The 15185-nt window shown below is 40.0% G+C and overlaps 1 protein-coding gene across 1 annotated transcript in view; it reads right to left on the reverse strand.

Annotated features, from left to right (window-relative positions):
• The window catches only part of LOC124880495 (glucosidase 2 subunit beta-like), a 234250-nt gene that overhangs the window by 118184 nt on the left and 100881 nt on the right, over window positions 1-15185 (reverse strand). Inside the window, exon 10 of the mRNA XM_047385643.1 lies at window positions 7840-7909. Coding sequence (XP_047241599.1) covers window positions 7840-7909 — 70 coding nt within the window. The remainder of the gene's footprint in view (window positions 1-7839; window positions 7910-15185) is intronic.

The raw sequence follows: 15185 nt of genomic DNA on the forward strand, positions 1-15185 counted from the left end.
TGCACAAAGGCGGAGGTAGCGGTCCTGCTGCTGGGTTGTTGCCTTCCTACGGCCTCCTCCACGTCTCCTGGTGTACTGGCCTGTCTCCTGGTAGCACCTCCAGGCTCTGGACACTACACTGACAGACACAGCAAACCTTGCCACAGCTCGCATTGATGTGCCATCCTGGATGAGCTGCACTACCTGAGCCACTTGTGTGGGTTGTAGAGTCTGTCTCATGCTACCACGAGTGTGAAAGCACCACCAACATTCAAAAGTGACCAAAACATCAGCCAGAAAGCATCGGTACTGAGAAGTGGTCTGTGGTCCCCACCTGCAGAACCACTCCTTTATTGAATGAGTCTTGATAATCACCAAAGATTTCCCCCTGTTGTCTATTTGAACAACATCATGTTAAACTGATTGTCAATCAGTGTTGCTTCCTAAGTGGACAGTTTGATTTCACAGACGTTCGATTTACTTGGTGTTATGTTGTGTTGTTTAAGTGTTAACTTTATTTTGTTCAGCAGTGTACTTTTCAAAGCTAGGATTTCATGATGTTTGAATTTTACACAAGGAGTACAATATTTGATCTTCAGTCATAGAAACAAGTCTGTTGTTAAACACAATTAGCAGTGTTACATTAATTCTAAAGTAATTCTGAGCTGAATGATAAAATAAAAGTATATTTTTCAACATTCTTATGATGTAAAGCTGTTTGAAAAGTCTAAAGATTTATTTAATGGAACAGAAGAGGTGCACAGAGGGTAAAACATCCAAAAACTCTGCATAACATCAGTCATTTTGTCAACAGGCTAGCATAACAAGACTAAATGTGAAGGTTAGAGTATCTAGTAAATAAGCAAGAAATTGCCCGACACACCTGATTTTCTTAATTTAAAGAAAAACCAGTAAAATGAGTTAGCGCTGGCTGCCTTTGTGTCTACAGTGTGGGTCGGTGTCTCTGGCAGTCTCTCTTCCTCTTTCAGTCTCTGAATCAGCAGGTCCCTTCAGTAAACAAGGCAGAGTGATTGTTGGATTTGCATATTCCTGAATAAATTATATTGCATTTTGCGATAAGCACCGCACTCCTGTTTAGTAGCTTTTCCACCTCCTTTTTATTGCCTCCAATTTATCTCTCTCGTTCTCTCTGTACACCATTCACGCACACTGCCATGAATTAACCCTGAACACGAGGGACCATGGATAGTAACATGCTGCTCAAAATTCATGTTTTCGGCAGTAGGAAAAAAAAAGAAACATGCCATTGGTTCCTAGTGGGGTGAATCCCACCAAATACATAGATGGTTAATCAGGCATGAGAATGATGCAAGCACAAGTCTGTCAAGGATGGTGACCATTCTCAGTGGTGAGGAGATGGGGATAGATACCTTGAACAGAGAGAGGGTGGAGTTTGATGTTTAAAGAGATTGGAGCTTCAGAGACACAAGACAGTTAAAGATGTAAATGAAGAAAAATAGGGAGAAAAGTTGGAGAGATGAAAGAAGTCTGTACCATTGAGGTTATTCAGTCTGGTGCAAATTAAAGAGGCATTTGCCAGAAAGTAACATGAACATGTGCGCGTTTTAGTGTGCCTCATGGAGCCAGAGGGGCCGACTTGTTAATATGAAAATATCCACATACTGTAACCCATTTTTAATCATGGGATGAGCAAGCTAATAAAGCAAGCACATTTCTGATGTTAAAACCAAGTGAAGGGCCGCAGCCTTTTCCCCACCATCAGCTCAGCTGCTGACTGCATTTTTTTGTTCTCCCCTCAGCTTTCCCTCTCTTTCTTGGGAGCTTTGGGCTGGTGGTATTTTGGCTGCGAAAAGGAAACCGTCGGACGGCAGGGGCATGAATATTCCAAATGACTAATGTTGCACATGCTTATTTTTGACATATCTGGCTTCCTCGGGGAAATAAAACACTTCTAATGCAGGGGGACCATCTGTTATCTGTTGCTGGTGTTTCAGAGCAGGCAGATTCACTGCATACACACATGCCGAAAAGTACACACAGGCATACAGACACATATGTAGGACCACAAGCAGACAGATCGACACATTTCCACTCAGCAGGGAGGCGCACGTACACATCGAGATGCACGCATATGTACTAACAGCACAATCCGCCGGGAGCTTGCATAACAGACAGGATCTAAACTCTTATACAAACTGAACACTCCTTTTTTTTTTTATTCAGAGTGTTTGTCAAATATGCTGTAAATCTTGGGCTATAGGTGACAGGGAATGCACTCACTTTTTATGCTCACCATAAATACCTGGCTCTGTCTCCTGGCAGCAGATGGAGCAGGATAATGTGCTGGTGGTGTGAAAGGGAGAATAAACTGGCTGTATGAAAACAAAACACGAAACACAGGAAACAGCTTTCTGCATCACATCTATATCAAGAGTACCCTCTTTTTGATTCATTTAAAACTATGGCTACAGGAAAATGTGTTGGAGGTATGGTAAACACTGCTTTCATACCCTGATAAGCTGTTTTCTTCACCAGGCTTCTGGGTGTATAAAAATACTTCCTTTTATGTGTTTGAATGTTTTTGAAAGTTGAATCCAAAGCAGAGCTTACAGCATTTTGCCTGGATATTTTTCATCAGTGGGCAACATTAGCTGTTTTTCCAGGTAAAATATCTTAAACAACTACATGACAAGACTGAGTATATCTTTTCATGACAATGTTTTCCCCGTCTGAATCTATTTCACTAGTGGTTGAGTATTACTTTCACACTCTTGTAATTTTAGTTATGGTCCATCTGTGAAAACTCATGCAAATGCCTTCAACCATCTAAAAGAAAGCATCCAGCTTTCTCGTCTGGCAGCGGTTCTGAGGACACTAAGAACATGCAGGTATCTCTAAAACACTTTTTACAGCATGTGTAAGAAATTAAAGGCCATCAAGCATTGGGCATATAGCCAGGAACCAGTCGGAGGTTTCTGGTCTGGCTGGTGAAAACTGTCAGTGGTCCTCTGTCTTGGACCACTTTTCAAATGGAACAAGAGGTTCAAAGAGGGACATGAGGATGTAGAAGACCAACTCTGGAGTAAAAGGCCTTCAAAGAGAAGGACTGATGACGATGTTGTGTATGTGAGGCAGGTGGTCCGTTGTGATTGTCCGCTAAATGTTCGTTTGATCGCAGGTTACAAAAGATTTTGGCATCAGGAAGAGCTGTGATCAATGTCCAGAATAAACTGAATGTGCTGGTGGATCAAGACATTCTCAGGCACATTTAAACCCAACCAGACCTCCTGGAGAGAGTCATCACCATTTAGGAGTCATGAATGTTTGAGTACGACCTGAATACCACGCAAAAAGCCTTCAGTGGAAGACTATGAAGTTGCCAAGGATGAAACAAGCAACACAGTTAAGTTTTGAGTCAAAAACCCCTTTGATCACTTTCACCAATTTAATAGACATGGTCCACCAAGAAATCTTGCCAAAGGGCCAGATGACCAACTAGCCACTAAGAAAATCATTGCTGCTTTACTACAATGATGAAGTAGCTGATAATTCCTTGAGCATCGGCAAGAAGCAAGAAGAACATCACTATGCAGGAGTAACCTCCCTTCCAAACTAACTGTGTCTGGTGTGATTTTCATCTTTGTTCCCCAAGCTCATAAACGGGATTCATTTTCCGAACATGGTAGCCATCAAGAGGGGCTGTGATGACGAAGCTCATCACAGCTAAGAAGGTCCATCTTGCAGTGAATGCAGTCATGCTGGAAGGTGATACATTAGACTCGAGGTGATTTATTTACAAGGCAAAAACTTGTAGTTTGTTGGTTGTAAAATAATTTTGGGACCACATAAAATATCACTGAAAGGGCACAAGAACTCAAAAGATGAGTAAGCACACAACATGTCATCTATAGCTTAAAAGTGTGTTCCAACACTGTCCATACATCCACCAACAACTAGAGAAGTTGAAGTGAACCTGATGTGAAGTAAATGACTGTCTTCTTAGTAACTTTGCCCTGATTCAATCCTAGCTGTCGGCTTGGAGTGTTGAGCAACGTTTTTTTTTTTATTATTTGTATTGGATTCGTTGAGGAATGCTTCAAACACATCTTCTTTACCCACTGTCTGTGACTATGTCATGAACAGCCCCCGTGGGCTGTGCTACCTTGTTTTCTGCCATCGGTTTTTAGAAATCTGCCTATTTTCCGGTCTATGACTAGAAAGCAGCTGTATGTGTCAAGCCAGATATATCTTTAAAAACAATTATAAAGCTATGTATTTTTTGTGTGGCGAGTTACCATAACATTTAGTAGCTTTCTTAACCAAGTTCATCTATACTCACACAGTACATTGAAGCGGTCCTGGAGAAACTCAGGTTCTGAAGGACAAAGGATCTGTTACTGTGCACGGAAATGGGAGAGTGCAGAGTAAGGAGTGTTACTGCTAAGTGAGATAAGTACTAATGAAGGCTATTGTATTGCTTTTCTGTATATTAATGGTATTACACAGGGACTTCATCATGATTGGGACATTCCTTCTTTTTAGTTTACAATATTATTTACCTATGATAAAGAAAATGTAAAATAGAGTGATTTCATATCTGATCTACCGGACTTTTCCATTCTCACATTCTTGGAGCCACGATCAGCCTGAATGCAAACATGCACTAACCCCTGGTGATAGAGCAATCTTTATTTATTTATTAATACAGCAAACCTTACAAACCTTTTTCCTGAGAAGCCCCTTCTTGTACTGCCGAAAAAGCTGTGCCCCCACTTGCTTGTGCAATCTTGCACATGCATGACTGGATGCAAAATAGAAAACCCCTCACATCTGTAGACGTTGATCATTCATACATCTGTTTAGGAAATGATATGCTATGATGTAGATGCTGGATAGAGGACTGTTTTCATTGTAACAATCAGCTAAATTCCACGATATGAATATTATACAGATTCCATAAACAGATGGAAAAGGCAGATATCTGATTATCATTTATCTCTTATTTTCTATATGTGCAAAACCTATTGACAGTACTTTCAAGCTTTCTGGCTCCTCCCTTTGAGAAGAACTAGATACCAACTAATGCAACAATTCCCCCAGGTTGGAATTGACCACATTAGTAGGGTTTTTACCTCAACACTATAATAATATAAATACAATACACATCTTATGAAACTTTAATTAAGATGGGTGTGTCAAACGCTTGTATAAATGCATAATTTATGTGGGCTACACTTTTAATCTCTAAATAACAAAATATATTGTCAAAGCTTGTGGAAAGACCAAGGCATTTTAATAAAAGGCTAATGTGGCAGGTTGGGAAATTGTTTGTTTTACTTTGTTGTTTGTCTTTGGCAAAAACGCCATCATGGTTGTATATTTCAGTAAGAAAAAAGGTGGCTCACTAGTAGACTGCAGTACCATAGTTAGTCCTGAACTTCTGTCTCAGACGTTTTCACACAAGCCTTCTTTTATCTAATGATTTTTTGCTGGTCTGTTGTTGCAAATTTCATCAAACAGGAAGGGGGAACTTTATGGGACATTAGCCATCAAATGCTCTTTTTTAAAGAAACTAAGCTCATGGATATATGAGATGTTGCGAAAGGAATCAATGGAGAAAAGGGGGATATTAAGGAGTTCAAAATTAAAAAGTTGCTTTTGATGAAAACCGAGAACTACCAGTATTACATGCATGGAATGTAAATGGAAGGAATAGATCAAATCCTTTAGGTCACCTCTTGTTCTGTTTAATATAAATGCTAATAACTGTTGAAAGAGTTGTGGTCAGTCTGTAATCATACTTATATCCTGTGAGAAAGTACAACTTACTTGAAAACATGCTCTGCTCCTTCTTCTCACAACTGCGTTTTGGCACTCAGAGTTAATGGTATTCAGCTGTGTTTTTGAGAACTGCTGACTGCTTACTGTTAACAATAAAGTAGGAGCATTTCATTTGTTAGTTGTAGTTTTTCACACCAGCCAGTAGAGGGTACTGTTGGCTGTCTCTGACTGAGGACAGAAGAAAATGTATCCAGCAAGTAAAGGAGAATCAGGTCAACCAATAAGTGAAAAGAACAGAGCAATGTCAAAATAAATGGTTGGCATTTGCTGGTTGGATACACTGTTAGATTAATAACATAATATCTGAAATACATTTTAATATTCAGACTACCCGTTCGTTGTTTTAGTGAGACAATTGTGTTACGGTAATGTGTATGTTCATTGCATTTCTAAACCATATAGAGATACGCCATTAAGTAAATTATATTCCAGTATTTCCTGTAGCATTTCGAATTTGATCTCCAGTTAAACCAGGCTGACGTGAATTTTTTGAAGATTTTTGAGCATTGCAACTTTGCAACGCAATAAAAAAAACTGCACATCTGTGCCACTGCTACAAACTTTACATAGCTGCTGAACTTCAAATGTGACCTAATAAAAACGTTACTTATTCTCATGTCGCACTATGCTGACGTACAGTCTGCAGTGATAGTGATTCACTCAACTTGGTCAACCAAACGCTTGGAGTGGCTGAGATGGCCGGGGTGTAGGACCTGTCGTCTGGGTAATTCAGCTAATAATTATAAAACCACAAAAAAAAATCACAAACTGTGTATAGAAGACTTTCAGCCCAAGATGGTCAGATGATGAATATACAAACGAAGAAAAAAAAAAAAGACACATTTCAAAGGTTAATTTACATTATTGTCCGCTTCGTCAGCTGTCGATTTTGCCTTGAAAATCTCCCAAGAAGGACGTTTTTTTTCTTGCTGTTGATTCATGAACACTGACATTTACTGAGCCAAGTGAGGCCTTGCAGCGCTTTGGTTCTTGGCCTGAGTTCTTTTGTAAACATCTGGATGAGTCATCAATGACCAGCCACTCCTGAGAAGGTTCACCACCGTTCCACGTTTTCTCCATTTGTGGGTAATGGGTCCAACTGTGCTTCACTGGAGTCCAAAAGCCTTTCAATTAACTTTCTATCTCGTTTCAGACTGACAGATGTCAATGACTTTGTTTCTAATCTGTTCTTTTCAGATATGGGCATATTGTCCTCCTTTTGGTAATCTTTTATCCAGCTTCATGTTCTCATACAGGTTCTATTTAAATTATATCTAGATTCTTCAGATTAAGTTGTAATCAGGCCTGGGTGTGGCATGTGAAATGAACTACAAATTGTGCTTAATCAAAGTAAATTCATAAATTAACAAGGTGGGGAAATACTTGAACCCTTATTGAAAAACTGCAATTTGTTTACACACTGGTATCCTTTGATATGATTATTTGTTTGATAATTTCATACATTTAAATGTGACCAGAAAGCTAAAACCCACTATGCCTGACAGGACTTGATGTTGTGCAAAACGTTCCAGATTTCTTCACATTTGGATCTGCATAAAAAGTGAGTTTAGCTACATTAACATGAGAGGCAAGATAGGAAAATTCTAGCACAAACCTAGCTACTTTTCTCAAACATAAAAAAAACATCCAACCTTTAAAATTCTGAACAAAAAGCACAGGAAATGCCATGTTATTAATTTTACTTTTAAAGACTTTTTTGAAAGTAACACTCACTTTGTGTGGTCAACAAATGTATTCACAAAATGTGAATCAATTGTTATATGTTCATCAAAGGATGATTGGGGGTTACATATAATTCTTGTCAATTAGAATATTAGACTGAACTGTATTTGTAATGGTAGGACAAATCTATAGCAGTGTACTGGAAGTGGATCTTTGATAAACCTTAAGAAAGACATATTCAACAAAAGAGGATCAAAGAGGCCTTTGTGTGTGTGTGTGTGTGTGTGTGTGTGTGTGTGTTTGTGTGCGTGTGTGCGTGCGTGAAGAAGACAGTGGTGAGGTTTAATAACTTACCACTGTCAGCTGCCTTTAAGTGAGGATCTTCACTCATGAGACCACCTGGGGCACTGTGGGCGTCTTTGATCTGTGAGCACAATGGAAGCAGAGAGGGTGAGAAAGCAAGGCCAAAGATATGTACACTTAGCCGATCTTGGATATCACCTACGTTATTGTATAAAGCGACAACGAAACCAGCATGTCTGCGAGTTTGCGTGAGAGAACGTCAAAGAGATCTTTTTTTTTTTTTCAAAAATCTTTTCAGCTCAAGTCGATGACTCCTATATGCACCTCCCACCAGACGCTGACGACACTTGATGTTTTGAAGTACAAGGCATCTCTTGCTGTGCTCCAGGAGCCTCTCAGGAGCCTTTTCGAAAGACAGTTTAATGATGAAAGACAACATGCTTGGATGCTTGTGTTCTGTTTTTAGGTCACAGGGGAAATCCAGGCAAAGCCAAAACAATTTCGGCTTTTTAATTTTCCTTTAAAGGTGCCAGAATTTATTTTAAAAAGTCACAGTCTCATTCCGTGAATAATCACCTCCTGGAGTAAATATCGACTGCTAAGCTGCAGCAGTAAAAAAGGATACATTTAATAAATAATATTGATGTTTATCTGCAGCCTGGGCTCTACATAAAATTAAGAAATGTTTATTTTTCTATGTTTGTGCTATGTCCTTTTTTTGATGCTCATAGGAATAAAAGAGAAGAACGCTTTATGTAGGAATAATGGTGCTGAGGACAACTCAACATGAAAAGAGTCCTACATATGAGAAAGAGGAAATGTGGGTTTGATTTGATAAGCTGTCACATGCTGCATGCTGTCATCTTCTCCATGGAAAAACACGACTGTAAACTCAGCTGTGCAAGGGAGAGGTGTTGCCAAATGCAATGTGACTCACTGCTTCTGAAGAGAACAAAAACCCGCTTAAGATCACTCTGACTTTTCTTGTTGTGTTTGCAGTTTAGAATATTTTTCTGACAGACCGGACTGAAGGCAAAGACAACCCTCTTTGGAAAAGAGCCTCAGTTCTGACATGCACTCTAAAGCAATAAGCTGAAATGATTCTTCTACCTGAAATTAAAAGCTTTCATGGTCGATTTTGAGGAAACAAGGCTACGGTGCCATGCAAAGGTTTTTCAAACTCCTCAGACTTTTTTACATCTCGTCATATTACAATCTCCAAATTTAAAGTTTTTTATTGGGATTTTGTGTAAAATGCAACATTGCATGCAAGATAAGTGCATAACTGGAAAATAGAAAGAGAGGGATACTTGCCTAAAAGAAAATATAAACATCTGAAAAGTGTGACGTGCATTTGAATTCAGTCCCCCTGATTATAAGCAAAACTACCTTTTAGCTTTGAGAAATCTCTTTACGAGTTCTCCAAATCTAGAAGTGGAAATATTTTCCCATTCTTGTTTGCAAAATACCTCAAGCTCAGTCAGACTGGACGGAGAGCATCTCTGAGCTTCACTTTTCAAGTTTTGCCACAAATTCTTGTATAGATTTAGATCAGAACTTCGACTGGGCCATTCTCCCACATGTTTGATGTAGCTTGTGGCAAACTGCAAACATGACGTCTTAATGCTTTTCTTTCATCGATGGCTTTCTTCCATAAATGCAGGTTTGTAAAGTGCAAAGCTAGCAGTTATACTGTTAAACAGATTCCCCCACCTGAGCTTTGGATCTCTGCAGCTCATTTAGAGTTATCGTAGAGCACAGGGTTACTTCTCTAAATAATACTCTCATAACAGTGAATGTAATGCAGGTAATGGACAAATTTATTTAAGTAATAAATCAATAAGAAGAACAAAAGTGGACTGTTTGATATTACAGCTGCTGCAACACAAGACCCAAGAGCACAGCAATGACATAACATGGTCTGACTAAAGATTCCAGAAAAAAGCAGGACAGAGAAAACCCTTACACTGCTAAGCAATAAACTAGCACAGCTATGTCTGATCTTTGTTTTGATTTTCTAAAAGGCTTTTCCTCACTGGAACATAAATTAAACCGGATTTAACATAAAATGGTATGCACAGTCAGCAGAGAAATATAAATGAAAGCTGTGTTTAGACCAAAACTTGGCACACTAATGTTTTGTTGGACTTACAGCACCCTCAGTACATATTGGGGGTGTTCCCTGGGCAAAATGTGTAAAATGGCTTAAAATAAATATATGCTTTAATGCAGTAGCATTTCATGACGCATTGTTGGAGCATGCAGGGAAGGATTTTTGACAGTTCCATTTTCCACAGTATTCTGTGCCATCCAGAGTCCTGGGTCCTCTCCCTTGGCTAGGGCAATCCTACCCCATACCTACCAGGTGGCATGGCATGCTAATCCTTTCTTGCATACCAGACCCACCAGTACTGCTCATTGCTAGAAAATTCATTTGGATTTTGGAAAAGATTATTTCTTTATGTGGAATTTGGCCACATCTGAATAGAAGTACTCGGATCCAAGGTTCGATGTTTATCATTTGTTTCAGTGTGATGTTGTACTACTGTAATAAAAGAAGGCTTACTTTTACTAGAGGAGCTGATGAATGTAGAGGGCACTGTAACTTATGAGCTAGATGCTTCTTAGATCTTTCATTTGGTGTATTTCCAGAACAAATCTAAACTTCATTTCCTTTTCATTTAAGATATGCATTCTTTTAGAAGCATTAAATAAAGTCCAGTAGGTATGTATTTGCAGAAGAAGACACAGGTTTAGAAAAAGACCAAACCAAATTTTTAGAGTCAGTGAAACAACCTAGGCATTATTTCAAAATACCCTTAATAAGACAACAATTCTGCATGTACCGTAACCATACATAGGCAGATCAAAAAAACCAAAAAAACACTTCAAATCCTGTTCTCAATTTATCTATATTTTCATGTCCTTTCTTAGTTTTTGCTTGTGTTGGTTTAGGAAAGAATCTGGCAGCGTAAAGCCATCAAGAAGCCAAACACAGCGCTCTCAGAAATCAGTCGGCACAAGTTAAAAAAAAAAGTCTTGCTCTCGAAAAACCGCCTGCCTTTGAAGGATCTTTATTCACTGCTCCCCAGCTGCCTGAAACTGAGTGACTGCTTAGACATACAATGGATGCACCGTGGGTATTTGTCCATCGAGAACCAGGCCCCCGCAAATGAAAAGAGCGACACACAGACCCAGGAAGCAGCTAATTAATCGACAAGCAGAAATTTCTGAATTTGTAATGATCAAACAGACTTCATTTTTTTCCCCCACCACCGTCCTTGCCAACCCATCCTCCCCGGCGACTTACTTAAGAGGCTAATCTTATAAATACAGTCCTAATCAAAATAAATGACTAAAACCTCTAAGGGAGTTGAGAGCTATATGCAATTGCATCAGAGGAACTGATGCAATTTAAACTGCTGCCTGTGAGCCTCCAACTTAGGGTTGAAAATCACAGAGTACTTACTTATGTAATACTTCCAGCACTGTTTTTGTTGTTGTTGCTCAGTTTGGCAGACCTACATTCATGACAGCCAAGTAGGAGAGACAGCTTCCTTTTTGTGAGTATTTTGCTGAATTCCCACAGCAGTGCGCTCAGCTGGTGTGTCACATTTTACAGACTTTCCTCCAGCTTAAATGTGTCAATTCTATTTTTTTTGTGTGTGCGTCAGTGTACTTTTCTTGTATGTTCTTTGCACATCTGGACATCTGTGAGGTTAACCAACCCTAACGCACACAGTGCTGAGAAACAAATATTTGCCCACTTACATTTAGTCTGTTTCTGCATTTTTTTTACAAGTGTATTTTTTACAGCAGTGAACACATTTAAATATCAGAGAAAAAACCCCAGATTAAAAAAAAAAAAAAAAAAAAACAGTTTTGAAAGCAGCTTAAACCAACCTAGCCCTCTGTAAAAAAACTACTCTCCCCCCAAACCCTATCAACTACGTTTGTCAAGAACAGTCATCCAGCATTTGTGGGAACTTAAAATTAGTCTTTTATATCAATGTGGAATGTCTTTCTGCTCTTCTTTGCAAAATTGTTTTAATACAGCCTCATGGGAGGGTTTTACACTACGAATAGCTTGATTAAGGACAAACGTCACAATCTTAATCAGTTTTAAATCCTGACTTTTACTGGGTCACAACAAAATCTTTATTATTAGTTTTTTATGTCATTTATGGGTGGACTGTCTGGTGTGTTTCAGATTATTTTTTCTTCTGAATAACCTGCATGGGTTTAAGGTCGCAAAGTGGATTTTCTGCTAGAAACGGAATTCATTATTCCATAAATTACTGCAAATTACTTCTTAAAGAAACAAAGCCATCCCAGACAATCTTGAACTTCTTGAGTTCCAACAGGAAAGTACAGTCTCTGCTGGGCCTTCTACTAAACAGTATCTATTTGTGAGGACCAGCTGGTCCAGAGAAAGGGTTGTTCCCAGGAACCAGAAGTGATCTACAGCTGACACAGTGTTATTGAGGATGGTGAGAGAAGTGTGTGGGGCCGAAGTTCTCCGGACGTCCACCCTCATCTCCACTGTCTTGAGAGAGTTCAGCTCAAGGTGGTTCTGACAGTGACAGTGGACCGGCCGATCCACCTCTTGTCTGCATGCGGACTCATCATTGTCCTGAATCAGACCAATAACAGTAGTGTCATCTGCAAACCTCAGGAGTTTTACAGAGGTCCGCTGAGGTGCAGTCATTTGTGTACAGAGACAAGAGGAGAGGGGAAGTGCTGGTGCTAAGGCTTCTTGTGCAGAAGATGTTCCTCAGTTTCACCTACTGCTGCCCATCAAGCTGGTGATCCACTGACTGGTAGAGGTTAGCACAGTGAGTTGGGTGAGCTTCTTGTGAAGGGTTTCTGGGTTGATTGTGTTGACGGCGAGCTGAAGTCCACAAACAGGAACCTGGCGTACGTCCCTGGATGGTCAAGGTGGTGGAGGATGAAATGTAGTCCCAAACAGACTGCATCACCTGCCAACATGTTTGCCCAGTAAGCAAACTGCAGGGGGTCCAGCAGGAGGCCTGTGATGTCTTTCAGATGCTTCAACACCACACCAAGGATTTCATGAACACAGATGTCAGTGCAACAGGTCTGTAGTCATTTAATCCTGTGATGATGCGTTTCTTAGGGACCGGGATGATGGTGGAACCCTTGAAGCAGTAGGAAACCTCATGCAGCTCCAGAGACTTGTTGAAGGTCTGAGTGAAAATGGAGGCCATTTGGTCAACACTGGTTTTCAGGGAGAATGGTGAAATACCATTAAATCCTGGAGCTTTTCTGGATTCTGATGCTAAAAGAGTCTATTTACATCTCCTTCAATAATCTTTAGTGCAGACAGGGGGTCAGACCCTTCTTGTAGGATAGTGGCCAGGTCACTACATGATACTGGTGGAGGAAAACGTTTCCTGACTCGCATAGATCTGGTGACTGTGCAGGCCATGGGAGATGTTCAACTTCAATTTCATGTTCATTAAACCAATCTTTCACCAGTCTTGCTGTGTGTATTGGTGCATTGTCATCCTGATACACGGCACTGCCTTCAGGATACAATGTTTGAACCATTGGATGCACATGGTCCTCAAGAATGGTTCAGTAGTCCTTGGCAGTGACGCGCCCATCTAGCACAAGTATTGGGTCAAGGGAATGCCATGATATGGCAGCCCAAACCATCACTGATCCACTCCCATGCTTCACTCTGGGCATGCAACAGTCTGGGTGGTACGCTTCTTTGGGGCTTCTCCACACCGTAACTCTCCCGGATGTGGGGAAAACAGTAAAGGTGGTCTCATCAGAGAACAATACATGTTTCACATTGTCCACAGCCCAAGATTTGCGCTCCTTGCACCATTGAAACCAACGTTTGGCATTGGCATGAGTGACCAAAGGTTTGGCTAAAGCAGCCCGGCCGTGTATATTGACCCTGTGGAGCTCCAAACGGACAGTTCTGGTGGAAACAGGAGAGTTGAGGTGCACATTTAATTCTGCCGTGATTTTAGCCGTGGTTTTATGTTTTTTGGATACAATCCGGGTTAGCACCCGAACATCCCTTTCAGACAGCTTCCTCTTGCGTCCACAGTTAATCCTGTTGGATGTGGTTCATCCTTCTTGGTGGTATGCTGACATTACCCTGGATACCGTGGCTCTTGATACGTCACAAAGACTTGCTGTCTTGGTCACAGATGCGCCAGCAAGACGTGCACCAACAATTTGTCCTCTTTTGAACTCTGGTATGTCACCCATAATGTTGTGTGCATTTCAATATTTTGAGCAAAACTGTGCTCTTACCCTGCTAATTGAACCTTCACACTCTGCTCTTACTGGTGCAATGTGCAATCAATGAAGACTGGCTACCAGGCTGGTCCAATTTAGCCATGAAACCTCCCACACTAAAATGACAGGAGTTTCAGTTTTATTGTCCAACCCCTGTACATTATAAAGCAAAAAACAGCATTTAAAAAAAGTGGGTTACCACTTGACAGCATAAGAAAAAACAGAAACAAATATATAGCTACATATAACTCTAAATTGTTCCTTCTGTTTTGAAATGCATCAGTTTTTGATATTTTCAGACCTCTACAGCAGCAGAGAACAGCAGAGAAGAAATGTGGTGAAATATAGTTTCAATCTGTCCAGTTTTTGATGGATATGTTTCAGCCACAAAACTCCACTGAGCATATTGTGCAGCCATAACTCTCACTCCTCCACGGTTCTTTGATTTAAAGGGAAGCTGATGTTTCACTCACAGACTTCAGCTGTACTGAAATTGAAATCAAGGTTTTATGTTTACACTGAGTTTTTTATGGTGCTTATAGTGTTTACTATGCAGAAGAATGGAAATTTAACGTGAAGGACGCAGAAGCAAAACATTTGCAGAGCTGAGAATAAATGCTTTGCCTCGTAACACTGCTGCTAATGCAAACTGAACCCGACAGTGACATTTTTGGAGCCCCCTGCTGAGGTTCAGCGTTTGGACAGGAGTGGAAGGCTAGTCCTGACCCTGTCTCTGGAGTTCAACTTTTGGGGAAAATTCAGTCTTTAAACATCACTAGCAAAATGAGTTGATGTTGAGAGGTCCTTGGGAGCCTTCCAAGTAGTGGCAAGCAAAATGTTTATGACAGACAAATTAAAAAACTAAATCAGCCTGAAGAAATAAACTTTACCTTACACTGAAACCCAAAAACACTTCTAATGAGAGTGAAAAATATCAAATCCATCAGAAAAAGGTGCATCTATTATTTCTACAAATATATAAGTTGCAAATTAAGTTAAAATAGCAGTTCAACACTGGCAGCGAGCAGGAAAGTCACACTTATGAATTAGGGAACATTTTATTTTGGATTCATATACTATAAAGTATGTTTTTGATGAAGATAAGGATAACCTTAGAT

Source organism: Girardinichthys multiradiatus, chromosome 14 (assembly GCF_021462225.1).
Source record: "Girardinichthys multiradiatus isolate DD_20200921_A chromosome 14, DD_fGirMul_XY1, whole genome shotgun sequence".
Lineage (NCBI taxonomy): Eukaryota > Metazoa > Chordata > Actinopteri > Cyprinodontiformes > Goodeidae > Girardinichthys > Girardinichthys multiradiatus.